General features: G+C 41.1%; 2 protein-coding genes across 8 annotated transcripts in view; both read left to right on the top strand.

Annotated features, from left to right (window-relative positions):
• Nucleotides 1-1,064: 1,064 nt before the first annotated feature.
• phf20b (PHD finger protein 20, b) lies at nucleotides 1,065-19,712 on the top strand. Of its 6 annotated transcripts, none has more exons than XM_058409989.1 (19): nucleotides 1,065-1,214; nucleotides 4,064-4,166; nucleotides 6,361-6,532; nucleotides 6,643-6,727; nucleotides 7,909-7,985; nucleotides 8,099-8,519; nucleotides 9,281-9,379; nucleotides 9,723-9,863; nucleotides 9,971-10,030; nucleotides 10,673-10,936; nucleotides 11,167-11,334; nucleotides 11,471-11,557; nucleotides 12,318-12,449; nucleotides 12,696-12,874; nucleotides 14,574-14,673; nucleotides 14,966-15,161; nucleotides 15,362-15,692; nucleotides 16,070-16,289; nucleotides 17,997-19,712. In XM_058409989.1, exons 2-19 carry the CDS (start codon nucleotides 4,084-4,086, stop codon nucleotides 18,140-18,142), a joined length of 2,961 nt encoding a protein of 986 aa, XP_058265972.1. In that variant the 5' UTR covers nucleotides 1,065-1,214; nucleotides 4,064-4,083; the 3' UTR covers nucleotides 18,143-19,712. The 6 variants fall into 6 exon arrangements, with proteins under 6 accessions (XP_058265972.1, XP_058265973.1, XP_058265971.1 ...); XM_058409990.1 differs by having other exon boundaries at nucleotides 6,361-6,554; nucleotides 6,644-6,727; nucleotides 12,696-12,805; XM_058409988.1 differs by having other exon boundaries at nucleotides 6,361-6,554; nucleotides 6,644-6,727.
• Nucleotides 19,713-20,335: 623 nt separating this feature from the next.
• The window catches only part of ndrg3b (ndrg family member 3b), a 49,660-nt gene continuing 47,375 nt past the window's right edge, over nucleotides 20,336-22,620 (top strand). For both annotated transcript variants that reach the window (XM_058409764.1, XM_058409761.1), the window contains exon 1: nucleotides 20,336-20,492. The gene's annotated coding sequence lies outside the window, so the exon portion shown is untranslated. The remainder of the gene's footprint in view (nucleotides 20,493-22,620) is intronic.

The following is a 22,620-nucleotide window of genomic DNA, read 5'->3' as shown; positions in this document are numbered from 1 at the left end:
CTGGTAAAATAAATAGAATTTTAAACATAGCCAAGCCTCCTCCTATTCTCCTCTGATCTCCCTCATCAACAAGGTGCTTGCAGGTGGTACTGCTTGTTGTTTTGACCTTATTTCCATCTACAGTTCTCATCTCACCTTTCTGTTATCATCCCCAAGCCTAGACTGGGGTATAACAGAAACAGTAATGTGAGAGATGTGGGTTACAATAACACAATAGTAAATAACATATTTACTATATATATATATATATATATATATATATATATATATATATATATATATATATATATATATATATATATTAAATCTAATCTAATATTAATCTAAGGAAAGAAAGAAAGAAAGAAAGAAAGAAAGAAAGAAAGAAAGAAAGAAAGAAAGAAAGAAAGAAAGAAAAATCCTCAGCGGAACAGCGTTAACTTGTGAGCGATATTGAACTACAGCGGCCTCTAGTGGCCAGACGAAGGAGAGCGGGATTTATGTAATGTCATTTGGCCACCAGATGGCGGTGTGGTGTAATGTCACTGTGACACTAACAGACTGAACCGTTAGAGACAACAGACAATACACCAAGGCACTACCTGAGCTGAAAAACCACGCTGTCAAAATCCTATCATGGCTGATTAGAGAGTAGATGAGATGCCAAAAGAATCCTCAAAATTCACCCACAGATAGCAAAAAGTTCAGACTTTTTATACATACTCATTTTTTCCTGATTCAACATCACAAATCTAAAGAGAAATCACTATCCTTTACAATATCAGCACAGCACAGGACGTCTGGCACACAATATCCACAAGCTCTGATTTACCTACCTGTATTATTATTATTATTATTATTATTAAGTAGTACTAACAAATACCGTTTGTTATGGCAGTCTGAACTGATTTGTTTACTAATAATCAAACCATTCTAGAATATGATTAACAGCGTTTGTAGAAATGTTTCATAGAATTAGAAAAAGGGTGGGGGGAGAAGAGGAAAATGTTGATACTTCCTTCTAAAGTATTTCGTTAGAAACATCAAACAAAGATAAAAGAGGGAAACGGAGAGGGTGCCGCGCATGCGCGGAGGAGTGAGACCGGCCTTGCTCGCCGGAGAAAACAAACTGCGCGGATAACAGAGGCAGCACGCGGCGCAGAGAGAGAGAGGGAGGGAGAGACTCCACTGCATTACTGTTGTTTTCCGTGCACTTGGGATTACAAACAAGAAAGGTAAGTGGTGTGTTTTCGTTATAGGTCGGTTATATAAGCAAGAGTGTGTGACGCGATGTGAGGTTTAGAACCGTGTGTGTGTATGATGATGATGCTGCTGTTGTGATTAGACCAAACTTGTCTCCAGTACATGTGTTCCGATGCTAGCAGCCACTGATGAGTCATTTTGAACAACAAATAAAATGCGCTTTTAGTGAGTGCGGTGTTTTTTGACCGGCAGTAATGTCCGGTGCAGACAGCTCGTGAGCTGTGTCCACGAGCACACGACTTTTCGGCGAAGTTGATGCGTTTGTCTTCTCGAGTCATCATTACGGCGAGTTCCATGCACTGCGGACTAGGCCGAAAAGGAGGCCTAGCTTTGGAGATGATCAGTTGACAGACAGAAGTTGCAGCCAATCAGTGTCCAGGAATCAGCACACGTCAGACACGTCCACCAATCAGCTCCCCAACCCCCCCCCCGTAACCGTGCGCGTCGCCAGGGCCGAGTGAACAATGTAATACGTCTATAAACGTGCGAAACTTACACTTATCAAACGCTGACAGAAAATATTTCTGCGTTTATTTATTTTTCCCGGGCAGTTTATGCATGTATAACAAGCTGTGGTGCTTTATTTTTATTTACATTCATATAAATGTCACTACATGCGTCTCGCGCTGCGCTCGCGCACGCAACGTTGCGCCCACGTTTTTTTTTTTACTCTGCTTGCGGAAAAAAAAGTTTAAAGCACATTTTTTTTGGTTTGTTGCCTCATAAAGCAAGCCCCGGTGTCATACGATGAGCTTTAAACGTTGTTTACACGTGATTTGCTACCAGGTAAACGTTAATGCCGGACTTTTGAGAGGAAGCTGCGCGTGCTTGACACGAAGGTAAACAGCGAGAAGGAAACGTATCGCGCGCGCGCCATTTGCGTCACACCGCTGTGTTTTATTTCCTTTTCTGCGCACGGAATGAGGTTGTGTTTTAAGTCAGTGTTTACTGGTGGATCTGTTTTAAATGGCTATTGAGGCAATTGTATGTAAAAATGTTTTTTTTTATTATTATTGTTTATGTTCATCGCAAACACCCCTGACCCGCTTCAGCGTGACTGCTTCGCGCTCTGGTCACGTGACCACCGAGAGCGTCTCTGATTGGACACAATTTAGGGAGGTAGTTATGAAATCACAACCGCGTTAAAGTTTTCACTAAAAAATCAAGGTTTAAAGTAACGAGAAATAAAACAACTGCTGATGTTCATCACAAGTATAGTATATTTACACGTGTTGTGTTCAAAAAAGAACACTAAGTGTTCATTTTAGAGGTCTCTCTCTATACACACACACACACACCTCTGTCCATTCCATTCCTAAATACCAAACAGAAACCAAGCTTGAATGATTTTATTATATATATTTATTAAAGCTAGTGCTTTAATTTCATATCCTTATGAATTAGTCATTATGCCATTTATCCTTTATAGCCCACATAGATAGATAGATAGATAGATAGATAGATAGATAGATAGATAGATAGATAGATAGATAGATACTTTATTGATCCTGAAGGAAATTCCAGATATCCAGCAGCAACAGAGACAGTAACACAATTCAGGTTGTAGCTTGCACACTGTACATTTTATAAATAGTGAGTATACACAGGGTAATGTGATAACCGACCAGAAGTTACTAGTGCAATGCTAAGAACAAAAACTACAAGATATATAAGAAGCAATAAATACACCATATAAATCACAATTTTAAAAAAGGGGGGGGGCACAATATGCAAGCCTTTGTAATCAGACAGACAAAGCAGAAAAGATAAGCTGGAAAAGCTGTCATGTTGTTATTTAAACCCTGTGCACTTCCCGTGAATTCTTCTTCTTCTCTTAAATCATAACTGGTTATATGCACTATCTACACTACACTGCTTTGTATGCTAATTCAGGAATACAGCATGAATGAATCATGTGATTTATTATCTGTAACAGGCTTTTTTTTAATCCAACATCACAGTCTTTCACTCTGTATTTAATTTTAAAGGAACAGATTTAGGCTATCCACCCTGATTAGGAGATATGGAGTTCTGAGGGAAATTGCTGGATTGTAAAGAAGGAAGGAAGGAAAGAAAGAAAGAATGAAAAAGGAAAGAAAGAGAATAATCCTGGAGGAACTAAGCAGAACAGCGTTAACTTGTGAGCGACATTGAACTACAGCGGCCTCTAGCGGCCAGACGGAGGAGTACACTGCATATGTACAGCCTTTGTATGCTGATTAAGGAATGTAGCATGCATGAATCATGTGATTATTATCTGTATCTGTTTTCTATCCAGCATCACCGTCTTTCACTCTGTATTTAATTTTAAGGGAACAGATTTAGGCTATCCACCCTGATTAGGAGATTCTGAGGGAAATTGCTGGAGTGTGGGTCTGCCACTAGAGGGCGCACAAGGCTCTCAAGGTTTTCCTTTGTGCCCTGTTTTAATGACTTCAACCATTCTCTTTGACTAAAGAATAATTTTTTTTTGTGTGTGTATTTTTTATACTTAATCATAGAGGTTATAAGAGAGTTAAAAAATGAAATGTTAAACTGTTTTTTGACCAAACTAATTAGCTATACATTGTAGTTGTGCATTGCTAGGGGTGGTGTTATCAAGAGTCCATGCTTTTAATCAAAGCTATATTGTTTTGATGCTCAGCCATTCAGGTGTAGATCTAATTACACTTTGTTTTGGAGGATGGTGTTTGTTGTTTGTGTGTAAATACACGGATTCAGGTGTGCGAGTACCAGAATGTGGGTATTAACCCACAGGTTCAATTTCAAATGCTATATGAAAGCGTGCATAGCTGATTAATGTCTTGTCATTTTTCCGAAGGTTGGTGTGAAGCACACAGCATGACTAAGACGCCTCCTCACAGGCGAGGGATCACGTTCGAGGTGGGGGCGGCGTTGGAGGCCCGGGACAGTCTGAAGAACTGGTCAGTGTTTCTTTCTCTTTCATCTCGCTCTTCTTCTGACTTGGCAGCCTCGACTTCCCTCCTTCTCTGCTTTCGCTCCGTTTGAAGCCTCAAGCCAAACACAGCTGCGAGGGCTCTTTGCTTTGTTCAGCGTTCTGCACCACCAGCATAACCCCTAGCTTCGAGTCCGAGTCTGTTTTCATTCAGGGAAATGTGAACGTGTGTTTTAAAGGATTCACACAGAAAGGGAAAGATCATGTGCAAATATTTATCAGCAAAAATGCCACAAATAGGAAAGTAAGCACTTGAGATCCGAACTAACTTATTATACACTATATTACCAAAAGTTTTGGGACACTCCACCAAATCATTGAATTCAGGGGTTGGGCTCGGCCCCATAGTTCCAGTGAAAGGAACTCTTTAATGCTTCAGCTTCATACCAAGACATTTTGGACAATTTCATGCTCCCATCTTTGTGGGAACAGTTTGGGGATGACCCCTTCCTGTTCCAACATGACTGCACACCAGTGCACGAAGCAAGGTCCATAAAGACATGGATGAGTGAGTTTGGTGTGGAGGAACTTGCACAGAGCCCTGACCTCAACCCCATAGAACACCTTTGGGGTGAATTAGAGCGGAGACAGCGAGCCAGACCTTCTCGTCCAACAGCAGTGCCTGACCTCACAAATGCTCTTATAGAGGAATGGTCAAAAACTCTCATAAACACACTCCTAAACCTTGTGGAAAGCCTTCCCAAAATAGTTGGAGCTGTTATAGCTGCAAAGGATGGGCCAACTCCATATTACATTCATGTGCATGTAAAAGCAGACATCCCAGCTTTGGCCTGACTCACAGTCTCCACTCTAATTCATCCCAAAGGTGTTCTATGGGGTTGAAGTCAGGACTCTGTGCAAGTTCCTTCACACCAAACTCTCTCATCCATGTCTTTATGGAGATTGCTTTGTGCACTGGTGTGCAGTCATGTTGGATCAGGAAGGGGTCATCCCCAAACTGTTCCCACAAAGTTGGGAGCATGAAATTGTCCAGAATGTCTCGGTATGCTGAAGAATTAAGAGTTCCTTTCACTGGAACTAAGGGACTGAGCCCAACCCCTGAAAAGCAACGCCTGAATTCAATGATATGGAGCAGTGTCCCAAAACTTTAGGCAACATAGTGCATTAAGTGGATAGATGGATGTCGCATGTTCGTAAATCAATTCCAGACTTGTTATTGCCCTAACTAAAGAGTGCTAATAAATAATAAGTGTCTCAATTATCAGCGTTCCTGGGTTTAATAGATTGCGCAACCTCCCCCATACTAGAGTCTCAGCTCTAACTGTAATGCTTAATGAGATGGGAGAATACAATAGAAGATGGAATCTCAATACATAATCTCTCCAGATCCTTTGTGGTCTGTAGCTCCCCACAGGTTCTTAGTAGAGCGTATGGCAGGGGACTTGAGGACCATGTCTAACGTTTGAGTCTGTGTTACTACATAACTATTTAACAGGAATGTGATTTGATGTGAGATTGAACGACAACCTGAACATCTAATATCTGTCCCAATGCTAATCCTACTGTGACTACTGACTCCTGAGTTAGTGAGCTAACAGGAGTTTACAAGCAGGCATAGCTAGCCACCTAGCCTCACCCTTAACAGTTAACCATCATTAAAGTCATATGAGCTTGGATTGCGGGACTGATGGCTTTAATATAGATTTATTTGAAGTTTGACTTTTCACATCTTATTGGATAGAAACTACTACTATCTTTTCTCCAGTTTGTTAGCTTTAATGCTAATGGTAGTTGCTACTGTGTTTTTTATAGCTACTGAGTAAAAGAAAATAGGCTAGTTCCTTTCAAATAGGGCCAACTGTATCTTATGCAGATTTTATGTTTGTTTTATGACTAGAATTGTGTATTCAAGTGTATTTAATACATAGCCAGCATTCTGTAAAATCTAAAATAAATGTTCTAATCCCAGAACAAAGCTAGAACAGAGCAAATTCCCAGAGAGAAGTTTGCTAAGATTGGGGGGGGGCCCAAGCTAACATCAACGAAGATAAATTAAGTGCTTCATAGACTGCAAAGATGATCGTTTTGTCTTATTTTAGACCAAATCTGCCTGGCTAGTTAGCTTAAAAAAGGTGTAGCGTTGTGTGAAAACACTGATATAGTCTAATGTGAAATCACTGTATTCTGTATGAAATGATTAGGTATGCTGCCAGCATTGAGAAGATCGACTACGAGGATGAGAAGGTCCTGATTCATTACAGACAGTGGAGTCATCGCTATGACGAGTGGTTCGACTGGAGCAGCCCTTACCTACGGCCTGTGGAACGAATCCAGCTGCGGAGGCAGGGCCTGCAGGAGCACAACATGGCCCCGGTGACTGCTTACTCTCGAAAAGAAAGTCATTCAAAACTCACGAATTTAGAATTTTATTTTTCAATAACGATCAATGCTTTACTTGTTGTCTTGTGTGTTTCCCTCCCCAGGGTTTTCAAATCAACCAGAAAGTTTTAGCCAGCTGGTCAGATTGTCGCTACTATCCAGCGAAGATCCTCTCCCGTGATAAAGATGGTCAGTTATTATGGATGGTGTATTCTGCTGTGGTTTATGAGTGGACAAATGATGCATTTATTAGCTCACAGGGCAAGTGCTACACAGTCACATGCCCTTAAATGTAGTTACTTTGGGCAGAAAGTGATGTTTAATGGAATGGAATACATGGTGAGCTAGCTAGCTGTTTAAGACTAAACATGCAAATTAAATGATGATTATTCTCTCAAAACGAGCTTTTAGGCTACACCGATCAGGTATTACATTCCCAGGTGAAGTGAATAAGACTAATGATCTCCTCATCATGGCACCTGTTAGTGGGTAGGATATATTAGGCAGTAAGTCAACATTTTCTCCTTGAAGTCCAAAACTGCAGCTCTTGTGGGGTGTTCCCGGTCTGCAGTGGTCAGTGTATATCAAAAGTGGTACAAGGAAGGAACAGTGGTGAACCGGCGACAGGGTCATGGGCGGCTAAGGCTCATTGATGCACATGGGGAGTGAAGGCTGGCCCGTGTGATCCGATCCAACAGACGAGCTACTGTTGATCAAATTGCTGAAGAAGTTAATGCTGGTTCTGATAGAAAGGGGTCAGTGCAGGATGGGTCAGGGCTGTTTTGGTGGCAAAACAGGGACCAACACAATATTAGGCAGGTGGTCATAATGTAGTTCATAAATTTTTTTTTTTTTGTCCTCAACAAAGTTTTTATATATAATTATAATGATTTATTGTTATTGTACTACAGTACACTGATCAGGCATAACATTATGACCACCTGCCTAATATTGTACAATTTGCTCCCCACGCGTATGAATGAGCCTTGGCCGTCCATGACCCCGTCGCCAGTTCACCACTGTTCCTTCCTTGGAGCACTTTTGATAGATACTGACCACTGCAGACTGGGAACACCCCACAAGAGCTGCAGTTTTGGAGATCCACTGGTCTAGCCATCACAGTTTGGTCCTTCGTCAAACTCGCTCAAATCCATACACTTGTCCATTTTTTGTGCTTCTAACACATCAACTTTGAGGACAAAATGTTGACTTGCTCCCTAATATATCCCACCCACTAACAGGTGCCATGATGAGGAGATCGTCAGTATTATTCACGGCACCTGGCAGTGGTCATAATGTTATGCCTGATCAGTGTATTGTCTAGTGTCTGTTACTGCTTTACTAATGTGTGTGTCGTTTTTGTCTTCCAGATTCCTACACAGTGAAGTTTTTTGACGGCGTTATTAAGACTGTGAAAGGGATAAAGATCAAGCCGTTCAGAAAGGAGGTAAGAATCTGCATCTGTGCTGGAGAATAATACAGAATGAGTATTCTTGTTCGATAAAAGTGTTCTTGAGTCTTGCCTCAGGATGAAAGCCCTTATATCTTTGCAACCTGCAGAACACGAGCAACAAGCCGGGGCAGCCTAGCCGAAAGCGGACAGCAGGAAAAAACTGCAAGACCAAAGAGAACGGTAGAAACCAACAGGATGGCGAGAGCGAATCGGAGGAAGAAGACTCCAAAGGGACAGAGAAGTGTGCCAAGCTTCAGGACAACCTGCTGGCCAAAACGGAGCCGTCCGAGATGCCGAACGGTCACCAAGCGCAGGAGAAACCGTCCGGCGAAGAGCTGAAGACGGAAACGCAGGACAACGGAGGAGGGGAAGCGATGGAGATCAACAGAGATGGAGACGAGGAGAAAGTTGACGGAACGCTTCAGAATGGCGCCCATGAGAGCTGCGGAGAGGGACAAGAGAAAGATGAGAGAGACAAAGAGGATGCTCTCGGTCAAAACAGGAAAACCAGAGGCAAAGTAGCAGAGGGTAAGGGTGAGCTGATTATGAGCTGAATGCGTGTTGTGATGTCATCACGCCACACCGAATGTTCCCAGCTCCTCCCAAATATCGTGGAGACATCCTCGGAATATCATAGGCTGACTCTTGTATGAGTTTGTCCTAAAGAGAGAAGTTGCATGTGAAGTATGTGAAGGCTGAGAAATCGGTTAATGTAAGAGTCCATCTTTAAACAGAATAGTGTGTGTGTGTGTGTGTGGGATGTGTGCAAAGCTTTTTGTCGAAGCCGCACTTGTTTTTCAAACAAAAGCTTTTTGTTGGATATCATTGAGCCCTGATGAGTAGGTGTACCCTGCAGAGGGGAGTCTGACGTGCCTCGTGTCAAGCCGTCGCTTGTTGATTGATTGAAATGGAAAGTTTATCTGGTAGAGCGAGGCAGGGACGTAATCTGGACAATACAACTAACACGCGAGCAATTCAGTTTATTCGTATAGTGCTTTTAACAATGGACGTTGTCTCAGTGCAGCTTTAGGAACAATTTATCCTCACATGGAACGTGGAGCAACGTGGAATCCACAGTTTGAGTCTCAGTTTGTCGAGGAGGTCTTCTAAATACTAGGGAATTGCTAACGTGAACCTGCATAGTTGGCAGGAAGGAAAACCTCAGGGTGCGTGTGTAATGTGTACTTGGTTTTTTTTTTTCCCCCCCGACCTCGGTTACTAAGTGAGCTTTAGTAGATCGGCTCCACACTTGTTTTAACAGGTCTTGTTCGTCTGTGTTCCTCGCACAGGGAAAGACGCGGAACGGGCCAGCGCTCCAGAGCTGAGGAAAAGACGTGCGTCCACAGGACAAACTCCACCATCCAAGAGGAGCAGAGCCAATACTACAGGTCCATACATGCAGTCTCTCTCTCTGTGTGTGTGTCTCTGTGTCTCTCTCTCCCTCTGTCACTCTCTCACATTTTCTTTGTCTCTGTCTCTGTCTGTCTGCCTCTCCCGCTCTGTCTCTCTGTGTGTCTGTGTCTCTGTCTGCCTCTCTCCCTCTCTGTTTCTCTCTCGCTCTCTCTCTCTCTCGCTCACGCTCTCTCTCTCTCTCTCTCTCTCTGTCTTTGTCTCTCTCTTTGTCTGTCTCTCTCTCTCTCTCTCTCTCTCTCACAATTAATTCACTGCCCAAAATGGACAGAACCTTAAAAAAAATCAGTCTTACTGAATTGTCTATCTTCACTCATACAGACAGAAGCAATCGATCGCAGGTCAGACCGGCTAGATCAGATTCTGTCCCAGAAAGCTTCAGTGATAAGGAAGGTCTCTGTAAGACGGGTCTTCTGGAGAGCCCCAACCCTATCGCACAGACAGCGTCTTCTCCTGATCTCGGTACGTCATTTCCGTCCTAAATGAATGGAATGCTTACTTAAATGTTCCTGTATTGAAAATGAATGATGGATGTGCATTCAAAAATGTACTTTCTTGCATTTCCTCAGCCACACTGCTGCAACGACAAGTCCACCTCCCAACCACCAATAAGTACAGCAGGGAACCATGTGAGTGGACATATCTAACTACCCCCCCCCTCTCTCTTTCTCTCTCTCTGCTCTGTGAAAATAATAATTATATTTCACATGAACTCTGTAACTACCAATCATTTGTGAGCTGTTTATGCAGGTGCAAAACATCTGTTTACCATCACATTACGTGTAATCCCGACTCCAGCATGTGTCTGTACTGGTGTCAACATTACCATAGCAACTAAGCATGTGAGTCATGCCTGAGGGTAAAAAGAAATAAACGGTAATTACGTTAGCAGAGGATCAGACTGCATACCGCATCGATGTCCAACAAGTGACCATCTCCACATGTGCCTATTAAAGGGAACGCTAGAAGGACTCATTTTGGGTCACATCAGTTCTACTTTGAAGAGAGAAACAGAACACTAGTATGTAAGAACGAATATATTATTACGAGGCATTGAAATGAGCAGTTTTAAGCATTGGCTTTCTGTTACTGAAAGTGAAGTATTCACATTATATTATTCTAAATGGGAAATAAAACACATCACAGTTTGACTTTGCAATCATGTTTGTGCTTTAAATGTTCCAGTATCGTAACAGTATAATAGTCTGGGTGAGAAAATATAACATGGTTACACATCCCCCTCACATTTCTGTAACATCTCTTCCCCACAGTGTACAGGGTCATCAAGAACCAGCCGCCGCCCATCCTCTCCATTGAACTGGACCACAACCCGTTCAAGTGCCAGGTGCCAGGCTGCACCAAGTCTTTCCGCAAGGCGTCTCTGCTGCACTATCACATGAAGTATTACCACTCTGAGAGCGAGCTGTGCTCTTCACACAGCACCCACACACACGCCTCCGAACCTCAGGCCCAGGAGAGCCACACACACACCTCCGAGACGCCCCGTAGACGCCGCACCGTTTCTGCATCACTAGGTAAGCACACGGGGTGTGTGTGTAGATTGGAATGGTTTCAACAAAGCATAATGAGGATTTTTTTATGTACTATTTTTTTATGTACTCTATTTATAAACTACAAATGGTGTGTCTTTCATATCTAGGGAAAAAACGGATGCATAGATAGAGTAGATGCTTGTGTGTGTGTGTGTGTGTGTGTGTGTCTCATTCTCTCTCTCTCTCTCTCTCTCTCTCTCTCTCATACACAGACACTCCGTCCCCGCTAAGTGACAGTAAATCCAGTCACACCCCGTCACCCCATACTGCGAACGGTGTGCATCGTCAGCGCAGCTCCTCCCACTGCGAGAGGAGCAAAGAGAACCAGCACACCAACCGCACGCTCCATGACGACAGAGACTGGGTCACCATGGAAACAGGTATGGGAGTGCAACCCCCTCCTCACATCTGCTGCTGCACATGAAATACTCCTGCTATGAATGAAAGCTGTTAAAAGCTTAGATTATTAGTGATTTTTAAATTGGATTTCCTTTCACTGGGCTCCTTCGAGAATAGAACGAGAGAAAAGGCGAGAGAAGAAGCAGAGGGACTTCTGCATCAAGCCAAAAAAGAAGAAAAAGAAGAAAAAGAGGTCCAAGTCAGGTAAGACATTCAGACACGTGGCATTTCTCCACCATGTTCATTTGGAACAGGTCTATTGAACACACACACACACATCTGAGTCATGCTGTACCTGCTGTCTCTGTGATAAACATTAATACTATTAAATAATCAACATGTTTATTTTATTTGGTAAACATATAGCCGTGTTTGAAATGCGCCTACATGCTACATCATAGTTTTTATCATTCGGCTGCATCAGCATGTAGTACTAATCAATAAAATAGGCTGTGGGCTTGATGCAAGGCACCGTCACAGATAGCGTCAGTCAGCATGAGCCACATATTAGAAAATTCGGTTCAACTCTGTTCAGGTGTCTCTTGAAATATTTCCGCTCGCATGCTGCTTTTAGTCTGAACTCGCTGCAGGACTCGAGGCTTTTGTTTCCTGTTTTTAAGTTGTTTGTCTTGCTCTTCATTGCTGCTTGTCACCTGCTTTAGGAGCATGAGTCAGGAAATGACCGCAACTCATGTGCTGTTTGTTTTTCTTAGCAGCACTGAGCAGCTGAAGTATAGGAATGCCTCCTAACTTTATAAACAGTGTACCTTACTTACCTAACTTACCTCATGACTATTTGTGTAATTCTTTAAGCATTAGCTTGTTTATAAATGCTGCTCAGGTATGCCTGGGGCTGTGCAGGCGGGGCTGTGTGTGTGTGTGTGTGTGTGTGTGTAGGGGTGGGAGTTAAGTGTGTGTCTATGTCCTAACACTGTCTGGCATCTGCTCTCCCTTCCTCTGACAGAATCTCACAGCAGTGATAAGAGCAATGGCTTTAGCTCGTACCCCTGCAATCCAAATCAGTCTCTCAAATTGCCCCTCTCCCACAAACACCGCGCCTACGCCGCACACTTCCCTGAACCAGAGCTCGATGATGGTGGGTATAAAGCACAGGGGCCCGTTTACAACCCGGCTTCCTCTCCGCTTCCTAGTCTGCTTTTAGTCTCAGTTTAATCTTTTACCCTTTTGTCTTGTCCTTTGTTGAGTTGTGGCTTTTCTGTCTGGTTCACCCCCACCACACACTCACAAATCACTGTATACATTCATGTGAGTTTGAATGTTTAAGAGATCAGGCAAATAGTTTTCCAAACTTTCTCTTCATCTCTGGTTTCCTGTGCTGCAGGCGAAGACAGTGGCAGCGACTGGTCGACAGACAGCCCTCTGTGGAGCGAGGAGGAGTCGGAGACGGGGCTCGATCTGAACACGCCTTTCTCTGAGCAGGGGGTGGAGACGGTGGGTCATGACTCAGAGATAGTGCGCTGTGTGTGCGAGGTGCAGGAGGAGAACGACTTCATGATCCAGGTGGGCTTGCTTTGCCCAAAACAGAGCGATGTTCTAGATTTTTCTACACGCAGGAGAAGTTCTTAATGGACCTTCATGGCTTTATTGTCATGAATTGAGGTGTACATCCGGTGGAAGGCAGACAGAAACATGGCTTCCACCTCCCATCTTCAGAATAATCACGTCTCAGGCACCTTTATAGGACTCTGCCCCTTAGGTAGTGGAGGCATTATGCTTTTGGATCGTCAGTGCATCATTCCATCCAGCATTCTCTAGAACTAGTGGCGGAATGTTGTAGGATATAGGCATATAGAAGGTGTAGTGAAGATAGCTTATGGACTTGATCCAAGCAAGGTCAAAGTCACAGTGAAGAGGACAAAAGACTCTGAAGTTGCTTACATATTCGTGTTCTTGATCTCAGGATCTGTTAAGTGGTCAAATGTAGGATTCGTAAGGACTCGTCTTTGCGTGTCGTCTTCAGATGAACCGATTACATTTTGATCCACACGTCATCCTGGTGTATTTTAATGATATTTGAGTTATTGGTAATACTTGTCAGCAGGCTTCTCTGTTGGCATTGTCATCATTGCACGTCACTCGTTATTGCTCGATTGGTCAGCCCAGGGGGGCAAGTGAAAGAAATTGCCATGAAGGACCGTGTGATGGTCTTTTTAGTGATGAATCTTAATGAGATTGATGACAAAGTCGGATCCGATATTTTAATATTTAATAGTTTCAACAAGTCTCCTCCTCACAATAGTTATGCCAAATATTGTCAAACTAAACAAGCTATTAGCTGATCAGTCAGCAGGACACGCTTAGTGTCACCGTACCTGCTTTCTCCAGCCTGCTTTTTTCATTGCACACTACAGTATCTGTAATAATTATTCTAATAGTAAAAAGTAATCGTTCAAATAATTACAAAATGGGTGATTTGTGTAATCATTATCGGGCAATCTCTGGAATTTTCTTCTAAACTTGTTGATAAAATGTCTTCGATATGGAAGTGCTCTTTTCTTTCAAATCAAAAAACAAGTATTGGCTGAGCTATTGATAAATAAATAAATCATATATATATATATATATATATATATATATATATATATATACATAAGCCCTACAGTGAGCAGTCATGATGAGGCACAAAGCAATGAGGTATACATACTGTGTATAGAACATCATTTAGACCCAACTGTTTGTGGACACCTGACCAGCCCATTCCCTCTCTTCCCATGCTTCTATGAATGTTTTCCATTAAATTTTGGAGCATTGGCTATTGGAGGTTGTACTCCTTCATTCGCAAAACCATTAATGAGGTCAGGCGAGGAAGCCTGGTGTGCAGTCATGGTCCAGTTCTTTCCTGAGGTGTTCTGTGGGGTTGAGGTAGGTCAGGCCTCTGTGCAGGTCACTCAAGGTCACATCAAACCATGTGCACATGGACCTTTGTCATGCTTCAACAGGGTTGATCGACTTCATTCTAGAGAAAGGGAATTATACGAAGACCATAGATGTGTGCGTGTGATGGACAGGTGTCCGCATACTTTTGGCCGTGTTTATTTATCCAAGTAGTATTTTATTCTCCCTGGAAAAATGATGCTAGAGTAAAAAGAAAAGAATTGATTTGCTGTATAAATGCATGTGCATTTAGGAGACTGAATTTTTTTTTTTTTTTTAGCATGTCCGTGTGGTAACTTTGCCTTTTTCTGATGTCCCTCTTCAGTGTGATGAGTGTTTATGCTGGCAGCATGGCACATGCATGGGTCTGTATGAGGACAGCGTCCCTGACACCTACAGCTGCTACATCTGCAGGGACCCACCTGGTGAGCTTGATCTCCAATCTCAGAAATCTTACAGTGACAGCCGTGAAACGAGTTTCGGTCCACTGCGACCTGTCCAGTGGTGCATCACTAAATGTATTATTTACGCTTGGGATGAATACCGTGTATCTTAGCATCGCGATCCTCATTTCGGTCTTGTCGAATATTTCCGGCTTATCCGTAATGAAGCTTCGAGTTTCGACAGATGACGACTGTCACTGATCTTGTTTATAGTCATGATAGACTTGATCGTCGTGTTTGAAAATTCTTTCTGTTTCTGAACGTGTTGTTTTAGCTCAGAGACAGAGTCAGCGCTACTGGTATGATAAGGACTGGCTCAGCAGCGGTCACATGTATGGCCTGCCCTTCTTAGAAGAAAACTACTCTCATCAGAACGGCAAGAAAATGGCAGCCACCCACCAGCTCCTGGGCGACGTGCACCGCGTGTTTGAAGTGCTTAACGGCCTCCAGCTCAAAATGAGCATACTGCAGTAGGTTTTTATTTTTTTAGTTTACCTGTTGTGCAAGAAGTTTTTCCTGACAAGTGTACAATAAAAAAAAAAGTGGGGGGTCACAAGGGGTTAGACACATCTGGAAAACCTCATCCACTGACGTTCACTAGGGGATCTGTAAATCGGACGTACACCTCTAAACCATTTCTGCAATTCTCTTTGTCATGGTTCTCTAATAGGGCTCAGGCTCACCCAGACCTGAAACTGTGGCGACAGCCCTGGAAGCCCTCTGATGGCATTCTCAGGAAGGGGGCGATGCATTCCGGCATGACCACGCCCTCTCCCTCGTCCCCTCGCCCGGCGGATTCCACCGATGCCGAGCAGGTCAATTCCAAACAGCCCGTGCCTCCGGTCTGCTCTTTCCAGACGTCTTACATCAGCAGCGAGCACTGCTACCAAAAGCCACACGCGTATTATCCTGCGCTGGAGCAGCGACTGGTGGTGGAGACGCGCAGCACCGAAGAGCTTCTGGAGCTCGAGACGCGCAAACTGCAGCTGACCAACGCTAAGGTGGTCAAACACTGCACTATTTTTGATGTGTTTAGGTTATCTGACCAGTTGGAGAAGATGAATTGCTAAAGCTTTTCTGTTGACTCTGTTCTGCGTTGGGATAAGACAAAACAGACCACAGATGTTTTTTGAGGATAATGAGAATCAAAATTTTATTAAAAATGGGAATAGCTAAAGGATGTTGTAACCTGACCACGTCTAGCCCTCCGTTATCTTTTAACCTTTCCACTTCCTGCTTCAGCGTTAATTTCTTGAAAGCGGTTTAATTTCTCTGCGGATTTATAGTTCTCTCCCAGCTGAAAGCTTGAGTCTTAGATGAATATGCCTCTCTCTTCTTTTGCCCAGTGCATACTAACTGAAACTTATTTCATTATCAGGAGTTGGAGTGTCGCATGAAGCTGCTGGCGGCGGCCGAAAGAGACAAGAGCTGCGTGACCCAGGTGAAGGAAGAAGAGCCCGACGCAGTGATCTGTGACTCCAAACCTGACCCCGACCTCCTGCTACACCAGCAGTGGCAGCTGAACCTGCTGGAGCACATCGAGGCTGTGCAGGAGGAGGTCAGCCACAGGATGGACCTCATAGAGAGGGAGCTGGATGGTGAGCATTTATGTCTGAGGTTGTAACTGTATGCGTTTCTGTTCAATTATTGTTTTCATCAAGCTGAGGTAGAAATACCAGCCTTTTGTTGAAGAGACATTTTTAATTTGTTTAATTTTTTCATTCAACCTCAGTTTGAAGAATAATTATCTCATAAGGAAGAATAATTATCTCATAAAGAATAAAAAATAGATGACTGAAGACCTCCTTTTTTATTTCTGAATCATAAACGATGCTTTTTTTTAAAATTTGTATAAAACTAAATAAATCAAAACTTGCTATCAAAAGAAATTTTAATACAATAAACCTAAGTTTATTACAGGTTCCCTATGTCCTAAGAATAAATAAATAAAGATCTTTGGTTTATTCAGTCAAAATTTCTGAGTTAATTTCTGACCTTGGCACGGAAACAAAATGGTCTGTAGTAGAAATAGAGTAACAAAATGCCCAATTTGCATGGCCTTGGTTTTTTTGGAACCTACTGGAGAGCTCATTTTAATCATATTAAAATGTATCTGTATAATGCATAATGTGTGTAGCTTGTTGCAATCTGCTTGCTTCACAAGTGCAGATCTCCTAACTTTGTGGGAACAGTTTGGGGATGACCCCTTCCTGTTCCAACATGACTACACACCAGTGCACAAAGCAAGGTCCATAAAGACATGGATGAGCGAGTTTGGTGTAGAGGAAATTGACTGTCCTGCACAGAGTCCTGACCTCAACCTCTTAGAACACCTTTGGGATGAATTAGAGCGAAGACTGCAATCAAAATTGGGACGTCTGCCTTTACATGCACATGAATGTAATATGGAGTTGTCCCGCCCTTTGCGGCTTTAACAGCTTCAAATCTTCTGGGATGCTTTCCACAAGGTTTAGGAGTGTGTTTATGGGAATTTTCAACCATTCCTCTAGAAGCACATTTGTGAGGTCAGGCACTGATGCTAGACGAGAAGGTCTGGCTCGCAGTCTCCACTCTAATTCATCCCAAAGGTGTTCTATGGGGTTGAGGTCAGGACTCTGTGCAGGTCAGTCCAGTTCCTCCACACCAAACTCACTCATCCATGTCTTTATGGACCTTGCTTTGTGCACTGGTGTACAGTCATGTTGGAACAGGAAGGGGTCATCCCCAAACTGTTCCCACAAAGTTGGGAGCATGAAATTGTCCAAAATGTCTTGGTATGCTGAAGCATTAAGAGTTCCTTTCACTGGAATTAGGAGGCTGAGCCCAACAACACCTGAATTCAATGATTTGGAGAGGTGTCTCAAAACATTTGGCAATATAATGTTTGAACTTGATGGTTTGTGCAGACTGGTGCCTCTAGTGTTCAGGCAGTGCAAGTGCATTACAGGCATAAGTGAAAGAATGCTCCAGAAATCACTTGATCACCAAATCACCAGATCCATCTGAATTAAAATAGATGTAAGAAAACAAACTGCACAAAACTCTGTAGTAAAAAAAATAAAATAATTAAATACGCTGTCAACATGAGGCTGCTGTTGGTACACATGGTATGGAAGTATGGAGGGTGTGGCACTGGCGTACTACTTTAACATTCTATTTAGTATGATGATATGTGGGTTTTTGATTTGTATAATTATATCCTCTGCAGGATGGTACTATTTGTTTGATAGAATTTCAGGTCATTTTCTTGTGGTGTGTGTGGGCAGTTATTGAGTATATTTCAACCTCTGCGTTTTCTTGTTCAGTTTTAGAAAGTTGGCTGGACTACACAGGTGAGCTGGAGCCTCCAGACCCTCTGGCACGTCTCCCTCAGCTTAAACACCGCATCAGACAGCTACTGACAGACCTGGGAACAGTGCAGCAGATTGCGTTGTGTTCGACATCCACGTGAGGGCGTCGGAGCACACCGATCTCCTCAGAAACCGAGAGGAGAGGTGGAATTTGCAAAAGAGAAACTTGAACCTGAACTCAAGCAGAAGTGCTATTAGTGCTGTGGAGGGAAAACTGCAAAGCCAAAACAAACCAACCCATGACCGAATCAAGAAGAGAGAAATTACTTGAATGTTTATTATGTTAAAAGATTTGAATGTACTTCAGGGTTGTGGTTCTGTAAGTCTGGGCATAAACTATGCCTTTTTTTGTGTTGGAAGAACTGTAATGTTTATGGCATTACATGCAAGGGATTTTGAATAAGAGACAAATTTTTAAGCACTTATCATCGTAAAGTTCTATTTTTTATTTTGGTCGGTTGATTTGTTTTTTTTTCTCCACTTTGTTGCTAATGTTATGCAAAACCACCTTTTCGTACGTGACCTACTCGTCAAGAACTGTTCGAATATTCGACTTCGTCTTCAGACGAAGAGACTCCGAGGCAGCGACTGTGGTTTTTGTAGCTGTTAAAGTAAACATCCAGATGTTTAAAGGAACATATATTTTAATCTCAAAGTACTTGCATCTTGCTTTTATATTTGTATTAAATAGACAATGTAAATTGCCTACATGTAAACTTTAATTCTTGTTTCAGGTCGTTCTTTTCTGTTTAATCTGAGCTGTATTGTCACCGAGTCTTCATTCATAACAACAATGATGATGATAATAATAATAAGTTTACCTTCATCCCTTGTACATTCTGCAGTACTGTTCCACTCATGTCTGCCTCGGTTTTTGGACGTGATCGCTTGTGTTTGTTTCCTATGAATGCAAATGTTGTTCCTGCATTATCCACGTATTCAACAAGCACAAAAGGGTATCATATTTAATTATTATTTTTAATTTTTCCACAAGCTCTTGCAGCATACTGTACTGATATTTACGTTGTTTTCTTTCCCCTGGTTTCCTTTTTGCGGCACTATTTGCCTTTTTAACTTATTGTAATTGAGATTAACTTATTGATTTTTAAACAAAAATATATATATAAAATAACCCCACACTCGGTGTGTACGAGTCTATAGGCCAAGTTGTTGCCAGTGTGTGCACGTGCGTGAAAGGAGCAGATGGGTCCCTCAGTGTGTATTCGGCGAGAGCATAACATGTCTTTCAACAAGTGTTTAATTTGAAATCCCATTCTTAACCTACACCCAATAGACAAGCACATATACCTGTCTTCAGTTTAGTTTCCGATCCTAAACTAAAGGAAACCGGCGTTCATGTTTTCTCAAACCTTCCGCTTTTCTTTGTGTAGCCAGTGACCTTGTATGCGGCCTGTACTTTCACTTTGCTGTGCATTGTGTTGCACGTCTGCCCCTCTTGCATCAACAGTCACTGGATGGACAGTAGTCGGACATAATTATTTTTAGATTTTTTTTTTTAAAGTGCTTTGTGTGACGTCAGAGTTCTTCTGGACTTCTCAATTAAAAAGCCCTTCTCCAAAAATGCCATGGAAACCGGAGAAATTCTTTGTTGAGCATTATAATTCATTAGTCAAAAAAAATAATAAAACAAAAAATACATTTATCCTTTGAGTTCAGTTTCCGTAACTCTGTTGAGTGTGCTGTTTGTATATATATATATATATGTATGTGTGTGTATATGTATGTGTGTGTATGTGTATATATATATATATATATATATATATATATATATATATATATATATACACACATACATACATACATATATATATATAATGTGTGTGTGTATATATATACACACACACACACGTATAAATATATATATTTTACATTACAAAAAATCTATTTATTACAAATATATTTATATATTAATATATAATTGTTATATATATTAAATATCTTAAATTTAAAATAAAATATACACTTATATATTCATTTTAAATTAATCTATTATAAATATTAATAATGTTTTTTTGATAAATGTTTATACTCAATGTGCAGAAATGAAAAATTAAATTTTATTTTAAAACTATTCTCCAAAATATCTAAATATTGACTGGATGTGACTAATGAATTGCTGCTTCTACCATTTATTGTGATCTGGAATGGGCTGAATCCCAAATGCATTTATACTACGCTACGTACTGTAAAAGAAACAACATTATGTAATGCCTGTTGTAGTGGGCTTGTTTAGGGAGCGGAGATCTGTTTGGGCTACAGCCCAATGGTAGAGCTTGACTCCGCCTCTTTGAGCAATAGCGACGTTACCCCCGGAGTAGAGATGTTCAGAGCTCAGCGAGCCAGCGTTCACGCTCACGCGCTGCCACGATACACTGTCTCGTTCCCGTGAGTCTAAAAATCCTGCTCCGGCTTATTTCTCCGAACAGAACGGTGAGTACGATTTTCTTCACGGGTCAGTCATTAGTCAGGGAACTTTTTCACAATTTCTAGCATTTCATTCGCGTACGTTTGTTTTTGCGCAACAGAGTGTGAAGTAACGCGTATGAGCTGCAGCCTCAGTACCTCCGCTAGCTGGCTAACCGCTAGCTCTTTACCAGCTAGATAGCTAGCTGTCATGAACCATTCACCTTCAACGCGAATGTCCTGTTCAGATTAGACAACTAGGAAATGGAGTGTACATTAGATGGTAATAAACCGTCGTAAGAACGTATGGAGCGTGGATACTGAATAAACGCGTGTAGCTAGCTGGCTAAGCAGTGTCCACTGTACATACAGGCTCAATGCCAGAAGGTCACCCATCTCCATTATAGGTACAGGACAACCGAGCAGCTCGTTTCCCTTTCCCTTTACTGTTTTTTTGTACTTCATTTACACAAATAAAACGGTTATACATCCAAAGTACGTTCTAGATACTTATATAAATCACTTACTGTACATTTCTTTTTACTTCTAGTGTATGAAATGTAGTGTAGTAAATGGGATATAATGAACACCTCAAGTTTATTCAGCATTATCTAGGATGTGTGAGGCTTTCAGATGCTTTCAACTTGAATAAATGCAGGAAAAAATGATATCTTTTAATTATGGCTTTTATATATGATGTTATTTCATAAGATGCTCCATGAAGGCTTGGTCAGTTTGGTCAGAAGGTGTTGCTTCAGTTGCTTTAACAGCAGAGTCAGAAATCACACAAGCTTCAGCTGATGTCACTGATTAATAGTGAGATAATTATAACTGAACAATATCATTATATTATTTTATGTTTTATATATATATAGACAGAGAGAGAGATATTATGGTGATATGAGAGATTTTCTAAATTCATTAAAAATTAAGTTCATTAAAAAATAAAAAAAAATAAAAAGAGTGACTGGAAGCATGTTAACATTTTATAGTTGATCATTAAAATTTAATTAAACAAAATAATTAATTTAATTAAAAATAGATTTTTTTCAACAGATTTTTATTTATTTATTTATTTTATTCCCATTCCTGTCATTTATTTATTAATTATTAAGTATTGATTTATAATCTATACACTGATCAGTGTGTGTTTTGAGATATATATAATATATTCATCTATCTATTAGATAGATAGATAGAGAGAGAGAGAGAGAGAGAGAGCGCAAGAGAGAGAGAGAGATTGTGGTGATATGAGAGATGTTTTAAATTCATTATTGTTAATAAAAAAAAAAGACTAACCTGGAGGCATATTAAAATTTCATATTTAATCATTAAAAAAAATTAAGTATTAATTTTTTTGACAGATTTTGGCCTATTGAATTTTTTCCAAATTTCCATTCCTGTCATTTATGTAGTAATTATTAGGTGTTGTTTTATTTTATAAATGTAAAAATGTATTTTTGTTGACATCTTTAAACTGACAGATATTGATATTGTGGTGACATGAGAATTTTTTTTTTAATTAATTATTGTTAATTTATTGTTAAAAAAAATATTTAAAAAGACTAATTGGAAGCATTGTTAAAATTTCAAATGTAATCATTAAAATATTTTAAGTATTAATTATTTGACTTTTTTTTCCCCTCCAAATTCCCATTCCTGACATTTATTAATTAATTATCAGGTGTGTTTGCAAAACTATACACCGATCAGCCATAACATAAAAACCACTGACAGGTGAGGTGAATAATATTGATTATCTCATTATAATGGCACCAGTCAAGGTGTGGGATATATTAGGTAGCAAAGTGAACAATCAATGTTCGAGGTTGATGTCTTCGAAGCAGGAAAAATGGTGAAGTGTAAGGATGAGAGCACCAAATGAGCGAGAAGATGGTTAGAAGACAGGTGTAGAACATCCCCCAAAAACAACAGGTCTTGTGATGTGTTCCCAGTATGCAGTGGTACCAAAAGTGGTCTGTGAAGGACAGCATGATGATTGACTCATTGATACGTGTGGAAACGGGGAAAAAATTGCTCTTATTCCACTGAAAAAACAAAACAAGAAATGGTGGACACTTAACACTTTGCTTATGTAGAGGAAGAGGGGCGAGGCTACCAGGCGCTGAAAAAAATTTCAAGATGGCTGACGACA

Source organism: Hemibagrus wyckioides, linkage group LG15 (genome assembly GCF_019097595.1).
Source record: "Hemibagrus wyckioides isolate EC202008001 linkage group LG15, SWU_Hwy_1.0, whole genome shotgun sequence".
NCBI lineage: Eukaryota > Metazoa > Chordata > Actinopteri > Siluriformes > Bagridae > Hemibagrus > Hemibagrus wyckioides.
This window is presented reverse-complemented; position numbering and strand designations above follow the sequence as displayed.